Genomic DNA, 20,635 nt, shown 5'->3' on the forward strand with positions numbered 1-20,635 from the left:
ACTTATGCTCAGCCTGCAGAAGGGGCTAAAAATACCGCAGCAAATTCTGCTTTGTAGGAAGGTGCATCACTACCTGGGGAGCAGTCTCCGGGACTGAGTTTCAGCTGGAGTTTGCTGGAAGCAAAGCTGTGGCTGGCCGATACCTGGGAAGTTTTCCTTTGCCCATTTTAGGTTTTGCAATGGCAGCTATGGTCCATGGTGCCCAGCTGGATTCACGTGTTCCGGTGCTGCCGATCGCTGCTGATGGCTTTGATGATGGTAGCTCCTGTTAATCATCTCTGGCTTGTGTTCCTGCAGACACCTGTAGTAGTCATCCAGCCTGACCCATGCAGGCATTTTCTAGCCAGTTAGGGTGGGAACAAGGTGCTCTGATGTAGCAGTAAATGTCCTGAGGGCTCCATCCATGGATGTAGAGCAGAACAGAAGCAACCTTCTCCCCAGCCAATACACCTGGCAGAGGTGAGTGGGTTAATGCATTTGAATCTTAACTCTGCATCCATTTGAGTCTCTTAATTCTTTTGCTGTTAGAATCACAGACTGGTTTGGGTTGGAAGGGACCTTTAAAGGCCATCCAGTCCATCCTCCCTGCCATGAGCTGGGACATCTTCCGCTAGATCAGGTTGCTCAGAGCCCCGTCCAGCCTGACCTGGAATACTTCCAGGGATGGGGTGGCCACCACTTCTCTGGGCAACCTGGGCCAGGGGCTCACCACCTTCAGTGTAAACAATTTCTTCCTTATATTTATTCTGAATCTCCACTTTTTCTGTTTAAAACTGTTCCTCCTCGTCCCATCGCTCCCCTTCCTGATCCAGAGTCCCTCCCCAGCTCTTCTGGAGCCCCTTTAGGCACTGGAAGGGGCTCAAAGGTCTCTGCAGAGCCTTCTCTTCTCCAGGCTGACACCCCCCCCCCCCCAACTCTCCCAGCCTGTCCTCCCAGCAGAGGGGCTCCAGCCCCTGCTCATTAGGTTTTGAGTGAATTTGTTCCATTTCTCTTCTTGCCAAATAAGCTCCTCACCTCCAAATCAGAGAATGTTAGCTGTTTATTGCATCTCCATGCTGTGGTGTACCTGTGTCCAGAGCAGTACCTCCAGCGGAGGAGCACAAGTTTCTGACCGTGGAGGCAGATCCGGGCTTGGCACTGGCCAGTCGTTAGGAGAGAGGCGATGACAGGCTGACGGCATCGCAAGATGTGCTGCGGGCATGGTCTGTGCAGCCTGGCAAGTCCCCTCGGCAAGTCTGGCAGAGCTTTGGAACCGCTCAATGGGGTGAGCCAGAAATGGAATCTAAACCAGGAGGCTCTGGATGAAGAAGGAGCTTGAGGGCACTCGGTCAGTCTGCTTGCAGAGTTCATGTACCCGTTTCTGATGAGAGATGGAAGAATGGGAGTCAGGCACTGTGCACTTTGCTGTAGAAACAGCTTATTTCTCCAGGCTGAAGCGTACAGCGTGGGGCTGGCTCTTCCACTTCTCCGGGAACTGGGAGACTGTGCCGATGGGACCAGCCCAGACACTAGTGAAGACTTCACTGGATGCTTGACACGTGGATTTTTAGCTTGGTTTACATTCTTGATCTAAAACTACAGCTGCTTCCTGCCTTAATCTTTGTTTTGATGCCTCACTTTTAAGACACTAAGATTTCCCCAGAAGCAAGGTAGGATAACCAAAATTCACCGCGTCAGCTCCATCGGCGTTTCCAAGGGAAGATGAGCGGCTGTGAAATCACCGCAGCAGCACTGGCCATCCTGGTGTCTCTGTTTTATGGTGCCTTAAAGGCAGGTAAAAGCAGAATTAGGGGATGAAATAAATGGAATTAATTACATTCTGTAGCGTGAGAGGAGCTTGTGTGATTTCCTTAACGCAGCTCTCAGTTCTGGGTGGCAGAACTGGGCAAACTGGGAGGTCTGGATCTTACCTGTAGCAGGCTGTTATGGTCTCAGGTGGGTCAGCCTGTGTATTTATAGGGTGGAGAGTGCTGTAAGTACACTTGAAAAATCTGAAATAAATTAACTTTGGCAGGAAAGCAGTGAAAGGATTTATGGAAGCTGATGAAATGGGCCAAGCTAATTGCTGAAGCCAGAGTATGCAAAACACAAAAGTCAGAGCCCGGCTGACCCGCCTGTGCACTGCATGTAATGAGAGCTCGTGCTTCCCTCTCTGCGACTGAATTCCTCTGGGCAGGAATACCGGTGGTAAAAGGATGCCTAAATCGCTGGTTTCTCAAAAGTCTTGGCAAAATTTTGAGTAAATAAATATTCTCGGGTGCTTGGCTCCTAACAGAGGAGATGGCATGAGCCAGACTGAGCAGTGGTGAAAGCATAAGCTCCGGACTCTGTCCCTGGCCAGCTCAGGAGTTTGCTGTCCTGCGTGTGTGCCCAAGGTCTGTATCGGAGCAGGGTGAACCCCGGAAGAGGTTGGGTTGGGGTAGTCCCCCCCTTGCCTTGTCACCTGCCCTCCAGAAACATGTGATTGTGTCCCTGAGACCTGTTGTCTCGTGGTGTGACTTCTCTCTGCTTCATCTCAAACCTGTTCAGCTTTCTGTGTCTGTGCTCGATGGATGGCTAAACCCACGCGGGGATTGCACGGGAGCCTGGCCAGGCGGGGACGTAGGGAATATGTGGTAAGCTCAGATCTTCAGAAGAGAGATCAGAGACTTCTTGAAACGTCTCTGCAAATTTAGTTTGACTTGCATAAAATTGTGCTCTGCTTTATCCTGTTTTACCGGCTTTTCTACTGTTCAGAAGAGAGACTTGAAAGCGGTGTTTTCCATAAAGTCCTTCAAATTCTTTACGTATTATTATTATTAAAAGGCTTCTCTTTGTCTCCCAAAGTACCTTTTTGTGTTTACCCAGCCAGAAGCATAATACCAAACCCTTCGAGTGTTGATGCAGTAGAAGTTCACCAAGCAGACTTTTCTCATCCAAAGCAAATATACTGAGCTCCAAAAACCAACCCAGAAAGTGCACTTCGTGCTGCTGGATGGGGACAGTGGGCTGTGTGAATGTCAGGGCTTCCCTGCTTTTGTGTCGTAACCTTGTTAGGTGAGTAAAATAAAGTAATGTCTTTAGTAAAAAGAGGAATTGGCCACCTTTTCTGGTTTAATTTGAGGTGTGAAGCCTCTTCTGAGAGTTTCTTGCTGCTGCTGGTGGGGGGAGTCGAAGGGGCCCTACTGCTAAAGCAGATCCGGGGCTTTACTTTCTGAAGCATGCTTCCCGCGACCTCTCCTTAGAAATGTTTTCCAGCTGCTGATTACTCCTGGTGCTCTTGGGTGGGAGCGTTTGGAGCTCCACATCCTTTTCTTGCAGGAACCAAAAGCCGAGGCCTTGTTAGTGCTGCACTAGAGGGATTAATTAGTAACATCATCAGCGTATCTGCATAGCTCGGGGTTGCCAGGGAGGGCTTTAGGGCAACGTGGGTTTGTATGAAGCCTGGAGAGAGCCAAAGGCTTGTCTTCTGCTGAGGCATCATGAAGACCTGCTGGGTACAGCAGTGGTGGGCTGGGGGAAGGAGACGTGACTTCTGGGGGCGAGACTCAGCACTGGGAGGGGGTGTCTGGGTGTGAGGGACACCAGCACAGAGGACACGCTGTGCATCAGCTGCTGGTGGAGGTCAGGAAGTGCTCACAGCTCAACAAACGTGGCTTGTGTTCCTCTATAAAATCCTACGACCATCAGAAACCCCCTTTTTAAGCTTCTCTGTGCATTGGTAGGTGTGTAGCTCGGGAAGCGTGGTGTGCCTGGGTGAACAGAGCCCTAAACGGGAGGTAAAATGGGAGGAGGTTGAGGACTTTGGTAGCAATGCTGAGCTTTTTAGTGTTGGAAGTCACCTGAGATGACTTGACCTGGTCTGGCAGCTCGGTGCTGCCCAAAGGGGAAGGTCTCATCCCTTTCCTCTCCCTCTGCCAGGCGTGACGACCTGCTGGGCTGTTGGGGATGGGTCTGACAGGTGCCTTTCTGTGGATATTGCTGTTAAAGAAGATGGCAGAGTTGGTGAAGCCAGGAACTAGAGTGGGGTGAACGCAATGTGTCAGCTGAAAGCTTTGTTTGCTGGAGAGGAAGGAGCCTTCTTCACCCTGGCTGAAGATAAGCCTGCTCTGGGTGTTGCAGGAGGTGAGAGGATGGCCAGGCTAGCGTGGTGACTGTGTGCCATATCTCTTAAAAATTGACACCTCTTTGAGAAGGTCATTAATCTTCTTGTAGAGCAGCAGCTTAAAATATTGTCAGGTTTGGCAGGGTGTGCCTCCCTGGGGGTCCTGGAGAGCCTGGCCTTGCAGAAAACAGAGGTGGTACGTATTGAGAGGACAAGGAAGAACTTAACCAGTAAAAGCTGGATTTGCCAAGTCCTCTTCAAAGATGCTGTGAAGTCCTGGGCCTCTGACATGAACTGGGGTGGGGGGGGGAGGGGGGAAGGCTGAGGTGCCTCCCTATGGGGAAAAGCTTTTTGTTGTGCCCTGCTGGAAAAAATGCAGCCTGTCTACCTTGGGTGAAAACAAGCATCCTTCAGACGAGGTATCTGCCCGGGCTCCGGTGGGAGTGCCCGACTGTGAACAGGCTGCAAACTGCTTTTTGGAGGACTTTAAATAAAGCTGGAGTTGCCCTTGAAACTGGAACAGCACTGGATTTAGGGGTACAGCTCTATCCTCGGAGGGCTGGATGTCACCTCTGGAGATGTTCTTTGCAGGACCTGCCTGGGATTGGTGCTTGGTTACAACAGGGAAACCAGTGCCACTGCATCTTCAGCTGGCTTCACTCATGGAAAACGCTGGCTAAGAGATCTTAGTGCTCAGGGGGAGACTGGGATTGGGAGGAGGTAGTTTTAGGGTGCCTAAAATAGCTTGGGAAGTCATCCCGGAGCTATGTGGACACAAACCCAAGTTACCCCACCGAACTCCTCTATTCTTCTCTGTGCTGTAAATAATACACAATTGTCACAGACTGGTGAGGGTTGGAAGGGCCCTCTGGAGCTCCCCCAGTCCCACCCCCCGCCAGAGCAGGGGCACCTCCAGCAGTGGCACAGGACACGTCGAGGCGGGTTTGGAATGGCTCCAGAGTGGGAGACTCCCCCACCTCTCTGGGCAGTCTCTGCCAGTGCTCTGCCACCCGCACAGCAAAGAAGTCCCTCCTCAGGTTGAGGTGGAACTTCCTATGGGCAAGTTTGTGCCTGTTCCCTCTTGTCCTGTCACTGGGCACCACTGGAAAAAGACTGTTCCCATCCCCCCGGCACCCTCCCTTTAAGGAGTTATGAGCATTGAGAAGATCCCCCCTCAGTCTTCTCTTCTCCAGGCTAAAAAAAAAAAAACCCAAACAAGTCCCTCAGCCTTTTCTAATCAGAAAGATGCTCCAGTCCCCTCATCATCTCTGTAGCCCTTTGCTGGACCCTCTCCAGCAGTTCCCTGTCCTTCTTGACCCGGGGAGCCCAGAACTGGACACGGTACTCCAGATGCGGCCTCCCCAGGGCAGAGCAGAGGGGGAGGATGACCTCCCTCCACCTGCTGGCCACACTCTTCTTGATGCCCCCCAGGATGCTGTTGGCCTTCTTGGCCACCAGGGCACGTTGCTGGCTCATGGCCATCCTGTTGGCCACCAGAACTCCCAGGTCCGTTTCCACAGAGCTGTTCTCCAGCAGGTCAGCCCCCAACCTGTACTGGTGCAGGGGGTTATTCCTCCCCAGATGCAGTACCCTACACTTGCCCTTATTGAACTTCATGAGCTTCCTCTCTGCCCAGTTCCCATCGCCACTGCTTCCTTCCCTTCCTCGGCTCCTTGGTCCTTGGGCTTGGAGTGGTCAGTGTTCCCAAACACTTGTTTTGTGCACTGCATTGGGGCTGAGCAGTCTTTTGGTTACATTAATGAGGAGTGGTGTGGCTTTTCTGGACTGAACAAGAGTAAAGCCTTGTGTTGAATGCTCCTGAACTTTGGGATTAGCAGGTTACCTCCTTTTTAGATGCTGTAACAAGCGCGTGCTTTCCCAGCGTAGCTCAGGACAGACCTCTGCAGGCTCTCTGGGGTGATGTGGGTGCTGTTTGCCATCGTACAGCTTTGACTGTCCTGCCCCAAAAGCTCAGTCCTACGCTCCTCAGTCTCAAAGCATCTTTCCTTGATGGTGGTGACATCTGCTCTCAGATGTCCTTCTTCCCATAAACTTTTGTGTGCTGCAGGCTCTGGTGAGGTGAATCCACAGCCTTGGCTGTCTGTGGAAGATGCCAAAAGGCTATTTTTAAGCCAAAAACTTCTTGGATGTTGTCCTTGGTGTCTGAGGAACCAAAACTATCTGCCTTACTGGGGTCTTGTGTGGCCTACAACTGTGAAGAGGCCTCAAGTGAAAAGCAGCAGTAAGCCAGAACTTCACCTTAGCTGTAGCTGCCTGGTGGTTGTGTCTGTGCCCTCCAACCTGACCTCCCCGTGGTGGCCACCCACTTCCTGGACCTGCATGGATGGCCTTCACCTCTTCTTCTGAGACTTGAAGAGGTAGTAGGGCTGGAGAATGTGATCTTAAAATCATCCCTGCAGCCAGCGGGGTCCTGGGAACACCGGGATGATGTGTGGTCTCCAGGGGGTGGTTGTACCAAAGCATTGACTGATGCTGACAGATCTCTGTAAGCATCGTCTCTGTGGATGAAGGACCATGAGTAATGGCACTGCTCTGGCCAGGGTCATTGGGAAGGCCCATGGACCACATTTAATACACAAATTAAAATGATTGTGTTACTCCTGGCTGCTTCCATGACTTCGTTCACCACGTGGCTGTGTGACCTGGCACAGCCGAGGGAGGCACAGAAATGGTGGGAGCTGGGAGAGACCTCCTGGAACTGGTTCTGATGCTGGAAAAGCTTGAGGTTTTGGGTGCTTTGGGGATGGACGTGTGGCAACTTTGTCTTTAGGGGTTTGTTTACATGAAGCTCCAGCTTCAGCATGACTCTAGAAGCTGGACTTAAGGAGAAGACCCTGGAGGATTAGTTTCGGATAGAAAAAAGCTTAGGGATGCAAAGCAAATCTTTAAACTCAGAAAGATGATGAGTGTTTAAATCCTTCAGTTCTTGGATGGGTGGAAATGTGTGAGGCTGATCGGGGATCGCTCCTCTGCACCTTCCTTGTAAATAGGGTACTTCGTGTAAAGATCCGCTTCTTGGCATAAATAAAGGTTTATCTTGTAAGCAGCTGATGTTAATAAAATTGAGTAGAAGGGGACTTAATGCATGAACCGAAGAAATCTGGTGTCCTGTGTTAATGGCAGTATGTGCGGCCGAAAACTGGGGAAATAGGGAAAGGAGTACGGGAGCAAGCGAGCTTCCTTCCTCCTCCTCACCTCGCTTCTCTGGTCCCACACCTGTGTAACTGGTATTCCTCGGGGAAAGGGGAGGACGTCGCATCCCGAGGAATTGGCTGGAGCCAAGGAAGCTGGTAAGCTCGTGGTTCCCTTTCCCAGCCAGAAATGGAAAATACGGTGTTGTAAGTGAAATGAAGGGACTTGCCTGTGGCCGCACAGCCCCAGCGCTTTCTCCTGTTAAAACTCCGCATGCTTTCTGCACTCCGGTACCTTTTTGATCTCTGAATTTTGGCAGGACCCCCTGGAAGCTGTGGAAAACAGTAACTCTCCCTCCAAAGTGTGCTCCCGGTGCCGCTATGACTGCAGATAAACTGGTCCTACCACCCTTTTCTCCTGCAAATACTGGTAAAGGCTAAAGATGAAAAACTTGGCTGGTATTGACACTGGGTCCTGGGAGACCCTCCTTTGGCCGGCTGTCTCTAAGTGCTGCTGGTACCGGCAGAAGGCTGTTTCCCACCGCTAAAACCTCTCAATATCAATGTACGTTGGAGGGGGGAGAGGCAGCGAGGACGTGCTGGGTCTGGATCACCTAGGCAGGAAGGTATTGGCTTCTTTTCTCTTGTCCACAGTGCTTAAGTTTAGCTTAGAGTTTAAGCTGGGCTTAAATTGAGCTCGGTCCTGCAGATGTGGATTCCTGAAATGGGGAAGAGAAGGCGGCTAGAGATGAAATCAAGCCTTGGAGCAACCCTGAGCTGCTTGTACTGCGATACGGGACATCCTGGGCTGAAGCCCGGCTTAGGAAGCACCACTCTTGGAGGAGGATTTAGTTGGAGGCTGTATGGATGCCTTTCCCTCCTTCTCGCCCAGGGAGCCGTTTGCTCGGAGGATCCGCTGTAAATTGCTAAGTTGAGTCAAGGCAAACTTCCCAGCGCGTCTCTGCCTCCGGCCTCTTGTTCCAGATGTGACGGCTCAGCCTGGCTCGGTTGCGCACCCGGAGATGAAAGCCGTGGGTGGAGGGCTGAGCCGGGGCGGTAGGAATCTCTTTGGGAGGAGGAACAAGGCTCTGCTCTGCTAAAAATAGCCGGGGAAAATTCCTTTCCTCTTGCCTTAGAGGAAAATCCTGTCGGGGAGGCCGGAGCCCGGCTTAGCTGGCAGGGCAGGCTGAAATGTGAAAACACGGAGCTGAGCCTTGTTTTGGAAGTGGGTTTTGTGCAACCGTTGCCTTTAGTCTTGAGTTGCTGCATTGGTTTTGGTTGGTTTGTTTATTTGTTTTTTTGTTTTGGGGTTTGGTTTTTTTTTTAAGATGGACTTGGGCGCCAGCTCGCTGTTTTTAGGAAAATGGTGTTTCTGCATTACTTACATTTAATAATGTGCTTCTTTGAAAGAACAGCTTTGAAATCAAATACGGCGTTTCTGGCTGAAATGTGAGGTTTTTATTTATTTTGTTCTTGATACTGCTGGTGCGTGTCAGCTCTGCGTCAGCCTGCTGGGAGCTGGGGAGGAATGAGAGGTCCTGGGGCCAGTGGGGACCCCTCGCTCCAGCCTCTAATTCAGCCCAGTGGAGATGAAGCCAGGTCTTGTGGAGCACCTGGAGGGGCTGTCCCACCAAAAGACTGTTGGGCAGAGGTGCAGGATCATCTGCAGAGGCTTTCCTGCAAGCTGGTCAAAATGATCTCCAAAAAGATCCGTGTGCTGGCTGGGTCAGAGGAAAGTGATCAGGGTTAGAAGGGGTGTGGATGACTAAAGTGGTGCAACCACAGCTGTAAAATCACCCACAGGGTGGGCTGGGGAGGGACAGTGACCTCAACCAAAACCCTTTATAGAATGGTTTAGGTTGGAAGGGACCTTGAAGACCATCTTGTTCCACCCCCCTGCCCTGGGCAGGGACACCTCCCACCAGCCCAGGTTGCTCCAAGTCCCGTCCAACCTGGCCTTGAAGACCTCCAGGGATGGGGCCTCAACAACTTCTCTGGGCAACCTTCCTTCATGCCCTATTTTTACTTGGTGCTATAACACAAGACTTGCATGTTATCCATCCTGCAGACAGGGCTGAAGAGGTCTGTAGCCTCATTGCTGAAGGAATTGAGCTTTATCCTTCTTCTCCTGAACCCCAGCACATTGGGTTATGGTCTCAGATGTTCACCTCCTCAGGGACGGAGGGGACGCCGCTACAACTGCCCTTTCTGGTGGTCACCTTGCAGTAAGATCTTCCACCGGAGAAGCCTTGTGAAACTGAGATGCAACCCCACGCAAAGCCTGAGCATCGCTGGCTCTGCCAGTCCCAGGAACAGAATTGTCTAAGACAATGCTTGAGCAAGACATAGGAAGAGCTGCAGGTGGTCCCCAAGTGATCCTTTGCATCCTCCTTGCTTAGATGTTCCCTGGGCTTTGCTATCTAGTTCAGACACAGGTAGGGCTCACCCATGAGGAGGCTGAAGTCTGCAGCAGTGATGGAGACTTCGCTGCCTGGATGACCCTCCTGAAGATGGAGCCTGCTCCACTTGCTTTGGAACTCACCAAAGAATGCTTCCGTACATTGTTTCTCACTCCACATGCAAAGTTGTGGCTAAGCACCTGGGTTGACGCAGATGAATTTTGAAACGCCATTCTGGGCAGCCTGCTGCCATCGGGGGGACCGTGGACAGGCTTTGAAGGTCCCTTACTCCGACGATGTCATCCTAGGAGGTGTCCGTGGAGCTCCGCATGGTGAGACGAAGCTGAGGACGCTTTGCAGTGCCCGTGTGCCGTGTTTGGGTGCAGGCGTTGCAGATGTGGCTTCAATGCCCTCCCAGCGCCGAGGAGGAAGGGTCTGTGGCAGTGACTGTGGCTTTGCAGAGGGACAGGAGGTCGCAGAAGGTGGCATCCAGCCCTGCAACGCCTGCCCTGAAGCTCCTAGCCTTGCCCGCCTGCCCACGGCTTTGGTCCTGATTAATTTTCAACTCCGTGCCTGGCGGCGTTATCCAGAGCCCCCCTCTTAAATTCTTGCTGTCGCGTTCCGCTAAAGCTGATAAAAAGCTGAAGCTCTTCTTAGCTCTCCGCTTCAAAAAGGAATCCCTCGAATAATTGGTTTGATTTAGTGTTTTTAGCATCCATGGATCTTTGTGGGGAGGAGAGCAGCTCTTCTGCAACGATGTTGGTGTGCCAAGTTCAGCGTTGAAGCCAGAGTTGCCCTGTCTGGAGTTTCTCAAACTGAGTTCAGACACCCCTTCGTCTCGCTGTGCCTCCCGTGTGAATAAGTCCCCCCCTCCACCAGTTTACCCCTTTATCCAAAGCTTCCCGTTGATGAAAATGGGAGGAAAGGGGAATAAAAGGGCTTTGGGAAGATGCTGCCAGCTGCTGTGTTGATGCTCTGAACCCAGCAGTGGGATGAGGAGGAAGCAGCAAGTGGCACATAAAGGGAACGTGTCCTGTGGGTGGTCTTCAGTCCAGATCCCACATGGAGCTTTGAGGTTCCCACGCTGCTCCGTGGCTCCTGCGGAGTTGCTGAGCTCTCCCTGTTGTTTTTCCTTGCAGTGCTGGGGTCCAAATGGTGCATTTGGGGGTCCTGGGGTGGTGGGTACCATCCTGTCTTACAGAAAGCTGTTTTCCCACCCAGCATCTCAGCACCAAATGACATTCCTCAATGAAACCACCTCTGTGAAGTTAAATGTGGAGAGGTTCCCGCTCCTTGGGCAGCACTGGGACAGCTTCTCATCCCTGCTCAGAAACCCGGGGCTCTTGCTCAGGGCTGCCGGCGGTGGGCTGGGTACCGCTGCATCAACCGACTGGGAAACTACTTGGCTTTGCTGGGTGTGTTGCTGAGCTGCGGAACCTGAATTTTGGCTTGTGCTCAGATGTTTGGGTTGTAGACGGCAGTGGAGGGCATCCTCCTGAGCAGCTCAGTCCTCTGCATAGCAGGGGCAAGAGCAACCTCCTCCTTGATCATCCCTCTGCAAGTTCAAGTATGTAGGCAGCTTTGTTGGGATAGAGCTTGAGTACTGGCCAAGTCAAAATAAACCTAATTACAGGGACAGGATGATCTGGAAAACGTCACATCTACCTGAATGCCCGTAGCTGCTCCTGGTACTTGGTTGAGTCCTCTTGCCTTGTTCTGGTCCAGAACCAGAGAAGGTCCTGATGGGCACCAAGCTGAGCATGAGCCAGCAATGTGTCCTCGTGGCGGGTTTGGCCACCAGCCTCCTGGGTTGCCTGGTGGCAGGAGGTGATCCCCTGGAGCACTGGGCTCCCAGTACAAGAGATGGGGATGTACTGGAGTGAGTCCAGCAAATGGTGAAGGGACTGGAGCATCTCTCATGTGAGGAAAGGCTGAGAGAACTGGGACTGTTCAGCCTGGACAAGGCTCAAGGGGATCTTATTAAGGTATATAAATGGCTCACAGAGGGAGTGAAGAAAAGAGGGAGGATCTAGACTCTTCCCAGTGGTGCCCAGTGTCAGGACAAGAGGCTACAGGCGCAAACTGGAACACAGGGACTCGTATTCAAGCATAATAAACTGTCTTTAGCTTGAGGACAGTCAAACACTGGACAGGCTGCCCTGGAGGCCACAGGTTCTCCATCCTCGGAGATGCTCAAAGCCTGACTGGACGGGCTCCTGACCCTCTGCTTTCCCCCACTGTTCTTGGCCAAGGTGCTCTGCCCCTAAATGTGTGATGCCACCACATGGACCTGGCTGTTAAGGATGGAGGGATGGAGAAATCCAGCAGTTAGGGGCTGTAAAAGGTCTGCAGCCTGTTCCTGAGGTGGTAGGGTACTTGTTGGGATTTAAAATCAGAGTTGTTTAGGTTGGAAGGGACCTTGAAAATCATCTCCTTCCAACCCCCCCTGCCCTGGGCAGGGCCATCTCCCACCAGCCCAGGTTGCTCCAAGCCCCGTCCAACCTGGCCTTGAACACCTCCAGGGATGGGGCAGCCACAGCTTCTCGGGGCAACCTGCGCCAGGGGCTCACCGCCCGCACAGCCAAGAATTTCTTCCCCATATCTCATCTCAATCTCTCCTCTTCCAGTTTGAAGCCATTCCCCCTCATCCTATCACTACTACTTAAATGTTTTTTAAGCAGCAGCTGCTGTAAATCCCATCACTGCCAGGTCAGGAGTTGAGCTGGTGGTTTATCGTCTGAGCGACTTTGGGGTCACACTAAAGGGCTGGAGGGGACCCCTGAGCAATTCCCCACCTGGACGGGGACCCGCCTCGCTCAGGCAGAGCAAAACACGGTTCTGAGGGCTTCCTTATGCCAGCGGGGTGAGGAGTAGGAAGGCATTGGGACACAAACCTCTTCTCAGCATCGGGATGTAGCCGGTACCGCCGTGATGCGGAACCTGGCCGGGGCTCAAGCCGTGCCCAGGCAAAGCTGAACCCGCAGAGCCCGTGTTTCCCTGGCGTCGCCCCGCTGGAGGCTGGTTGGAGTTCGTTTCTTAACAGCCAGGTCTTCTCTAAACACGCTGAATGTGGGTTTTTTTCTTGCTTGGTTTCACATTTTATTATTACAGGCACCTCCCATGACTTCTTGCCCTTCCACGCACGCCGCTGCGGTCCCGTTCTTCGTTTCCTCGTTTCCTCCGCTGGCATTAAGCTCACCCAGAGCCCCTTTGGGCTTGGTTAATTATTTCACCCACTGCCGTTATCACGTGCTGCCTTTGTGCAGATGCTTCCTCCGCCGAACCATCGCATCGTCGGTGCTCTCGTGGTCGGCTTTCTGATCCGCTCAGAAACGGCGCCTGGTCCTGGGGCGCTGCCGGCAGCTCTCTAGGAAAGCGCTCTGGCTTTACCCTAAGCCAGCGTGCCCCGCGTCCCTTTAGGAACAGGATAACGGGATTTGGGGATGCAGGCTGTCCCTGGGGACGTGCAGCGTGCTGGCCAGCAGTGGCGCTGGGTGGCTGTTCAGATCTCAGCCTCCCTTAATCTCCACGCAGCCGTGCTGGGGGAGAATTAGCCTTACAAATTTGCATTTCAGATAATCCGCTCGAGGGGATTAAGAAGCTGTTTCCGCTCCTAAGGAGAGGGATGCTCTTTCTCCTTTGTGCTCAGCTCAAAGGGTTGAATGTATTGAAAGGGGCTATCCAAGACTTCATTGATTTTTGGATGGGTACAAGCAGCTGGGCTCCGACTGAAAGCAGCCCAAGAAATTTTCAAAAAACCTTTGATGCTCCGGCTGGAGTAATAATGATCTAGATGAAGGGTAAATTCCTCCTTTGCCCAGAAATCATAGAATTATAGAATGGTTTGGGTTGGAAGGGACCCTAAAGACCATCTCGTTCAACGCCCTGCCCTGGGCAGGGACACCTCCCACCAGCCCAGGTTGCTCCAAGCCCCGTCCAACCCGGCCTTGAACACCTCCAGGCATGGGGCAGCCACAGCTTCTCAGGGCAACCTGCACTAGGGGCTCACCACCCTCAAAGTGAAAAATTTCCTCCTAATATCTAATCTAAATCTCCCGTCTTCCAGTGTAAAGCCATTCCCCCTTGTCCCATTGCTCCCCTCCCTCATCCAGAGTCCCTCCCCAGCTCTCCTGGAGCCCCTTTAGGCACTGGAAGGTGCTCTCAGGTCTCCCCTGAGTCTTCTCTTCTCCAGGCTGAACCCCCCAACTCTCCCAGACTGTCTTCCCAGCAGAGGGGCTCCAGCCCTCCCAGCAGCTCCAGGGCCTCCTCTGGCCCCGCTCCACCAGCTCCATGTCTCTCCTGTGCTGAGGCCCCCGAGCTGGAGGCAGCACTGCGGGGGGGTCTCCCCAGAGCAGAGCAGAGCGCAGCAGAGGGGCACAATCCCCCCCTCGCCCTGCTGGCCATGCTGCGGGGGATGCAGCCCGGGATGCCGGGGGGTCGCTGGGCTGCCAGTGCACATTGCTGTCACGTGTTGGGCTGAAATGGCTTTCCTGGGATTTCCAAAACCAAGTGGCAGCTGGGGATGGGGTGCGCTGCTCACCCGCGGCTCAGTGGGGTCTACAGAGGAGCACGGGATGGGTGAGCAAATCTTAATGACGTGGGTGCTGCTGACGATCCAGGGAACCCTGATTTTTCCCATGAGCGAGGGGAAGGTGCACCTCATCGGTCATCCTACCTGTAATGGGACCGGAGACCACTGTGCTTACATTGGGAGAGCCCTGGTCTTGCTGCCTGAGGATGGGGGCTGCTTATTTGGGGCGCCAAATAAAGTGTTTTTTGAAATCTCTGCGCTGTGAGAAGCTTGGAGTTCTTTTATTTTATGGGTTTTAAGGAAAAATGAGATCCTTCTCCCCCCAGCAGCGTGCCGGAGGGGTTCGCTTGCATCCCGAGATGGGAGTCTGCTTGGTGCAAGCGTCGAGGGGCTGTGGGTGGCTGGTGGCCCGGCGGGTCTTCAGGTGCTTCTTCAACCGACCTCCTTCTTGCCTCTGCTCGACGGGGGGATTTCATCAGGGAAATCACCACCTTCGCCTTTCTAATTTGATTCTCCGCCTGTGAAATTAGCAACTTGTTTTCATTAATCCTCTCAGCCTGACTCTTGGGCTCACATTTGAGCCTAGCAAGGCTCACGTGAACGCTTCGTGCTCTCCCAAAATGCCTCCTGGGAGGGCTTGGCTCAGGCAGGGACCTCTTAACCTCATTACCAAGCTTTGCTTTTCTGATGTGAAACTTAAGGGCTCAAAATACTTCTGGCCGTACCACACAGAGACTGCCGGATCTCGTCCCATCTCAGAAGCTAAGCAGGGTTGGGCAGCTTAGTACATGGATGGAAGACCACCTGGGAATACCGGGTGCTGTAGGCTTTAATTGACCTGGACAGGCTGGAGAGTTGGGTGGAGAGGAACCTTATGAAGTTCAACCAAGGCAAGTGTAGAGTGCTGCATCTGGGGAGGAATAACCCCCTGCACCAGTACAGGTTGGGGGTTGACCTGCTGGAGAGCAGCTCTGTGGAAAGGGACCTGGGAGTTGGTGGCCAGCAGGATGCCCATGAGCCAGCAATGTGCCCTGGTGGCCAAGAAGGCCAGTGGCATCCTGGGGGGCATCAAGAAGAGTGTGGCCATCAGGTGGAGGGAGGTCATCCTCCCCCTCTGCTCTGCCCTGGGGAGGCCACATCTGGAGTACTGTGTCCAGTTCGGGGCTCCCCAGGTCAAGAAGGATGGGGAACTGCTGGAGAGGGTCCAGCAAAGGGCTACAGAGATGATGAGGGGACTGGAGCATCTCTCTGATGAGAAAAGGCTGAGGGACGACTTTTTTTTTTTTTTTTTAGCCTGGAGAAGAGAAGACTGGGGGGGAATCTTCTCAACGCTCCTAACTCCTTCAAGGGAGGGTGCCGGGGGGATGGGAACAGTCTTTTTCCAGTGGTGCCCAGTGACAGGACAAGAGGGAACGGGCACAAACTTGACCATAGGAAGTTCCATCTCAACCTGAGGAGGAACTTCTTTGCTGTGTGGGTGGCAGAGCACTCGCACAGCTGCCCAGAGAGGTGGGGGAGTCTCCCACTCTGGAGCCATTCCAAACCTGCCTGGATGTGTGCTGTGCCACTGCTGTAGGTGCCCCTGCTCTGGCGGGGGGTGGGACTGGGGGAGCTCCAGAGGTCCCTCCCAACCCTCACCAGTCTGGGATGCTGTGAAATATGGGTCCTAAAAAGGCTTTACTGCCCTTGGTCTCAATGGATGTTGTTGGACCTTGGAGAACAAAGTGACTCTGAAACTCGGAGGAGAAACCAGGGTTAAAGACTCCCATGGGACAGGGATATTTCCATCCCGGCTGCAGCCGGGTGCGAATCCAGGCTGTAGCGGCAAAGGCTTTTGGGGCGTTTCCAGGGGTTTGGGGGCGCAGGAGGTGGGACGGCGTGGCTGGGAGCCGGACACGGGACCGAGCTTTGCAAAACGGGCTTCTGCGCCTCGCCTCGCCTCCCGCCCGGCCCCGTCGCTGCCAAACCTTGCCGATTCTTAACCAACAGCGTTTGGGTTTTTTTCTGTCGTCGCTGTTGCTGCGCGTAAGAGAAGGAAACTGTGGTTATTGCACTTCCTGGCCGCGAGCCTGGTAGGCGAATGAAAGCTCACGGCTTTGCCAGCCCTTCGGAAGCCCCCGAGACGAGGGTTGCAGCTTCTCTCCCCCTTCACAGGTGCTTTTGGTTGAAGCCACCAAAGGCTCCGCGCCGGCAGGGTTCGGCTCTGCTCTCCGTAGCCGGGTATTTCGATGGAGAACGAGGTAGGTTGCCGGTTTAAGATGGGCTCCCAGAAATGCAGAAGCTGTTGTTCTGCCTTGCGTCACGCCGGGGCGACGCCTCCGCCTGGGATTTGGGCTCCCCCAAATCCTCCTTCCAGGAGAGCCGGGAGCTCTCCCATGGAACTTGGGACGGTGGGGAATCCCTCTGCAGCATCTTCCCAGCCCTGCGGAAGATTCCTGCGTCCTTGAGGGAAAAGCAGGAGTTTCTTCTGGTTTGTTCCGTACGGATTGGGCTGGGTCCGGCGGCCTCGGCACAGAGAGGTGAACCTAGCTGGAGTCCGGCTGGTGGAGGGGGATATGTCCGTTGAGATACAGCCCTGACCCCGGCAGCAGTTTTCTGCATCTCTCTGCTTTTGATTCCTAAAAGATGCTGCTGGAATGAGATCTTTGCACGCCGGCAGCCAAGGTTTGGGGTCGCACACCCTCGTAGTTGGGGTGGCAGAGCCGGGGTCAAGCCCCTCACTCCGGTCTTGGTGGAGAGACCCGTTTCTTTCAGGTTTTTCTTCGTTCTGGAGCCAGGAACGGTCTCCCAGCCCCTCCGTGGGTGCCAGTCGGGTTGCACAGCGCAGGGTGATGCTCCTTTTCGGGAGCCCGGCTGAAGGAAGGGATGCTGCCCCTAAAATCCGCAGTGTTTGGCCGTGCTGGTCCCGCTGCTGTCAAGGCAGAGCAATGTGGAGCTGTATTTTCTATCCCGTTTGTCCTATAAACTCACTCTATTTTTATCTCCCTGGTCCAAGGGATGTTTTTCAGGGCCGGGCTGTCCCCGATGCCCTTGCGGTGCCTGTCTCGCTCTGGGATTTGGTGAATACCCTTCAACCAGGAGCTTTTCCATCCCACTTTCCCGTCCTAGTAGAAGGGTTTCAAATTCTTGCAGTCTGGCTTTGATCTCTCTTGTTCCTGTAGATCTTTCACTCTCGTCTATGTTGAGAAAAACAATGGGAGAGGCTGAAGCCGCCTGGTAGGAGCAGGTCCCATGCGTGCACCTCAACCCGGGGCATCAGCAGCTGCGCGGGGAGGGACACTGCTGGGAGTAGGTGACGTGGTGGTGGCACTCCCCTGCCAAATACATCACCCTACAGAAAGGCTCATGCGGTTTAGTTGAAGGGTTTGCAGCAGTTCTTGACGGTGGTTTCCACGGCAAGGACCGGCGGTGGACGGTAACAGGAGATGGAGCCGCTGCTCTTTGAGGTTGCAAAGTACTCCACACTTTTCTGAGCAGAAGCACTTGGTCTATATTGAATTAATTCGCCTTTCAGAGCATCTTTTCTGCCTCTGCAGATCATACAGTGCTTTTTCTTACCCATGAGGATCAGGGGAGGCAAAGTGTGGTTGCCCTAAGGGGTGGGAAGCAGAGAGCATCGCTGCCGCGGGACAGGGGAGCCGGAGCCCAGTGTGTGGGGGGTATTGGAACTGTGTGGCCGGTGAAGCCACCAAGGAGCTCTGCTTTTCCCCTCTGGACTGGCATTTGACACTGCTGTGGATGAAAAGCTGTCCCTGAGCCGGCAGCGTGTGCTGGCAGCCCAGCGAGCCCCCGGCATCCCGGGCTGCATCCCCCGCAGCGTGGCCAGCAGGGCGAGGGGGGGATTGTGCCCCTCTGCTGCGCTCTGCTCTGCTCTGGGGAGACCCCCCCGCAGTGCTGCCTCCAGCTCGGGGGCCTCAGCGCAGGAGAGACATGGAGCTGGTGGAGCGGGGCCAGAGGAGGCCCCGGAGCTGCTGGGAGGGCTGGAGCCCCTCTGCTGGGAGGACAGGCTGGGAGAGTTGGGGGGTTCAGCCTGGAGAAGAGAAGGCTCCGGGGAGACCTTCAAGCCCCTTCCAGTGCCTAAAGGGGCTCCAGGAGAGCTGGGGAGGGACTCTGGATGAGGGAGGGGAGCGATGGGATGAGGGGGAATGGTTTGACACTGAAAGAGGGGAGATTGATATGAGATATTGGGAAGAATTTGTTGCCTGTGCGGGTGGTGAGCCCCTGGCGCAGGTTGCCCCAAGAAGCTGTGGCTGCCCCATCCCTGGAGGTGGTCAACGCCAGGTTGGACGGGGCTTGGAGCAACCTGGGCTGGTGGGAGGTGTCCCTTCCCATGGCCCATAGATGATCTCTAAAGGTCCCTTCCCACCCAAACTGTTCTATGATTCCATGAATCTGTCAATCCTGAGCATTGGATCTGCCCACTTCAAAACCTCTGTTTGAGCTGCTAAACTTGGAATTGGAGAAGTTTGCGCACACTCCCGGTCATTTAGCTGTCAGGAGGACTGGTGTGTAGCTTGGTGGGGATCTACCATGGGTCGGCTCTGCCACGGTGGCCCCTGGGTATGCAGTGTTCCGGGGCTGTCCACCCCGCGACACAGTAGAAGAACGGTGGTAGAAGAACGGTGGTGATGCTCCCTCTATAGCTGGGAGCCCGTGTGTGCACGCTGCCGCCGCCTGGACTATTGGCTCCGATGTTTTTCCAAACCCAACACTCAGTGGTTTGGGAACCACAAAGACCAGTTTTGCCCAGCGGAGGCTGTCTCCTGTGTTGTGGACTCACGTTTGGGGGTCTCCCGTAAGACCTCAGAGACGTTGGCGGCATCTCTGCCTTTTCCTTTCGCAGTCCTTCGTCACCCAAATGCTTGGGTGAAATATAAAATTGCATGGAGGTGAGGAGGAAGCCTGCCAGCTTTGCACGTGCCCATGGCGCGCTCACTCTTCCACCTCTTAATCTGAATATATATTTGTATTTTTTCTTAACTGAAAGGTTGGACACCCTGACTTTGGAGGCAAAAATCATCCCGTTTTGGTAGAAGGCGCTTATCAGCGCTTGCGTTCCTGCGACGTATTGGGGGAAAGGGGTTTTTAGTGGAAGATCATTCACTCGTGGATTCGTAGCTCTAAAACCGACGTATCCGCGGGGTGGCTGGGGCTGGTAAAACCGGGCTGTGAGTACAGATGGTTGGGCTGGAGGAGCACTGAGCAGTGGGTGCTGCCAGTTTCCCCCCAGTTTTGGTGCAGAAATTCCTTCTCTCACCCTTTACCCGGTGTTTTCCCTTTCTCTCCATAGCCTGGAATAGTGTCTCCTTTCAAAAGAGTCTTCCTGAAGGGCGAAAAAGGTCGGGATAAAAAAGCCCAGGAGAAGGTTACGGAGAGACGGCCGCTGCATACGGTGGTGGTGTCCCTGCCGGACCGCGTCGAACCAGATGTGCTGCTGAACGACTACATCGAGAAAGAAGTGAAGGTACCTTCTGCCTGGGTGGGGCTGGGGCTCGTATATAACAATATATAGCTATAAAGCGTTACGAGAACGTAAAGGCGTGACAGATGTGCCATATGTAGGTGCATTTAGCAGCTTCTAAATACGGGCTTGGGGCAGCAGCCCTTTGCGCTGAGTTGACGGCGTCTCTCTCGCAGCAGCTGGCGTGTTCAGGGGTGTGCTTAGTGTGTGCATGATGCGGTAACGGTTTGGTTCTTCTTCTCCAGTATTTAGGTCAACTGACGTCCATCCCAGGGTACCTGAATCCCTCCAGCCGCACGGAAATCCTGCATTTGATCGATAATGCAAAGGTGAGTGCTCAGCCTGCTGAATGACCCACTTTGTGGAATCTTTATCTAACATAGGTAGAGAAAAAAAGGCTTGCAGAGCTTCCTCGGGGCTGAGTCCCGGTCTGACTCATGTCCTCCATCCCGTGGGAGGGAAGTCCATTACCAGATCATTACCAAAGGGGAAACAGTTCAACCTGTCAATGGAAATACATTTATTTCAGAGAGCACACCAGCTCCCAGGGCAGCTGACCCAAGAACACGATGCTGTCATCAGTCTCTCTGCCTACAACATCAAGCTGGTGTGGAGGGATGGAGAAGATCTCATCCTCAGGGTCCCCATCCACGACATCGCGTCCGTTTCCTACATCCGAGATGACTCCTCTCACTTGGTCGTGCTGAAAACCGGTAGGTTGTGGCCAGCACTGGGAGGCTGTGGCCTCGTGTTTTGGGATTGATACGTGTTTTGGGATTGATGTGTGTTTTGGGGTTGTGGGGCAGAGCCCCACAGCAGCCAGTATTGCCCTTGTGTAGGATGGTGGCCGGCCTGACCAGAAACAGGACAAAGGCAATGCTGGGTGAGAACAGTCCAGAACAATCGGTGTCGATCACACAATCATAGAATCACAGAATGGTTTGGGTGGGAAGGGACCTTTAAAGGCCACTCAGTCCAACCCCCTGCCATGAGCAGGGACATCTTCCA

At 53.8% G+C, this 20,635-nt stretch overlaps 1 protein-coding gene across 1 annotated transcript in view; it reads left to right on the plus strand.

Moving 5' to 3' along the window:
* Window positions 1-20,635, plus strand: part of CCM2 (CCM2 scaffold protein) — a 42,909-nt gene that overhangs the window by 11,671 nt on the left and 10,603 nt on the right. Inside the window, exons 2-4 of the mRNA XM_082479983.1 lie at window positions 19,457-19,630; window positions 19,873-19,956; window positions 20,157-20,340. Of these exons, the coding sequence (XP_082336109.1) occupies window positions 19,457-19,630; window positions 19,873-19,956; window positions 20,157-20,340 (442 nt within the window). The remainder of the gene's footprint in view (window positions 1-19,456; window positions 19,631-19,872; window positions 19,957-20,156; window positions 20,341-20,635) is intronic.

The sequence above is a fragment of the Vanellus vanellus genome (assembly GCF_965231255.1).
Source record: "Vanellus vanellus genome assembly, chromosome: 2".
Taxonomy (NCBI): Eukaryota; Metazoa; Chordata; class Aves; order Charadriiformes; family Charadriidae; genus Vanellus; species Vanellus vanellus.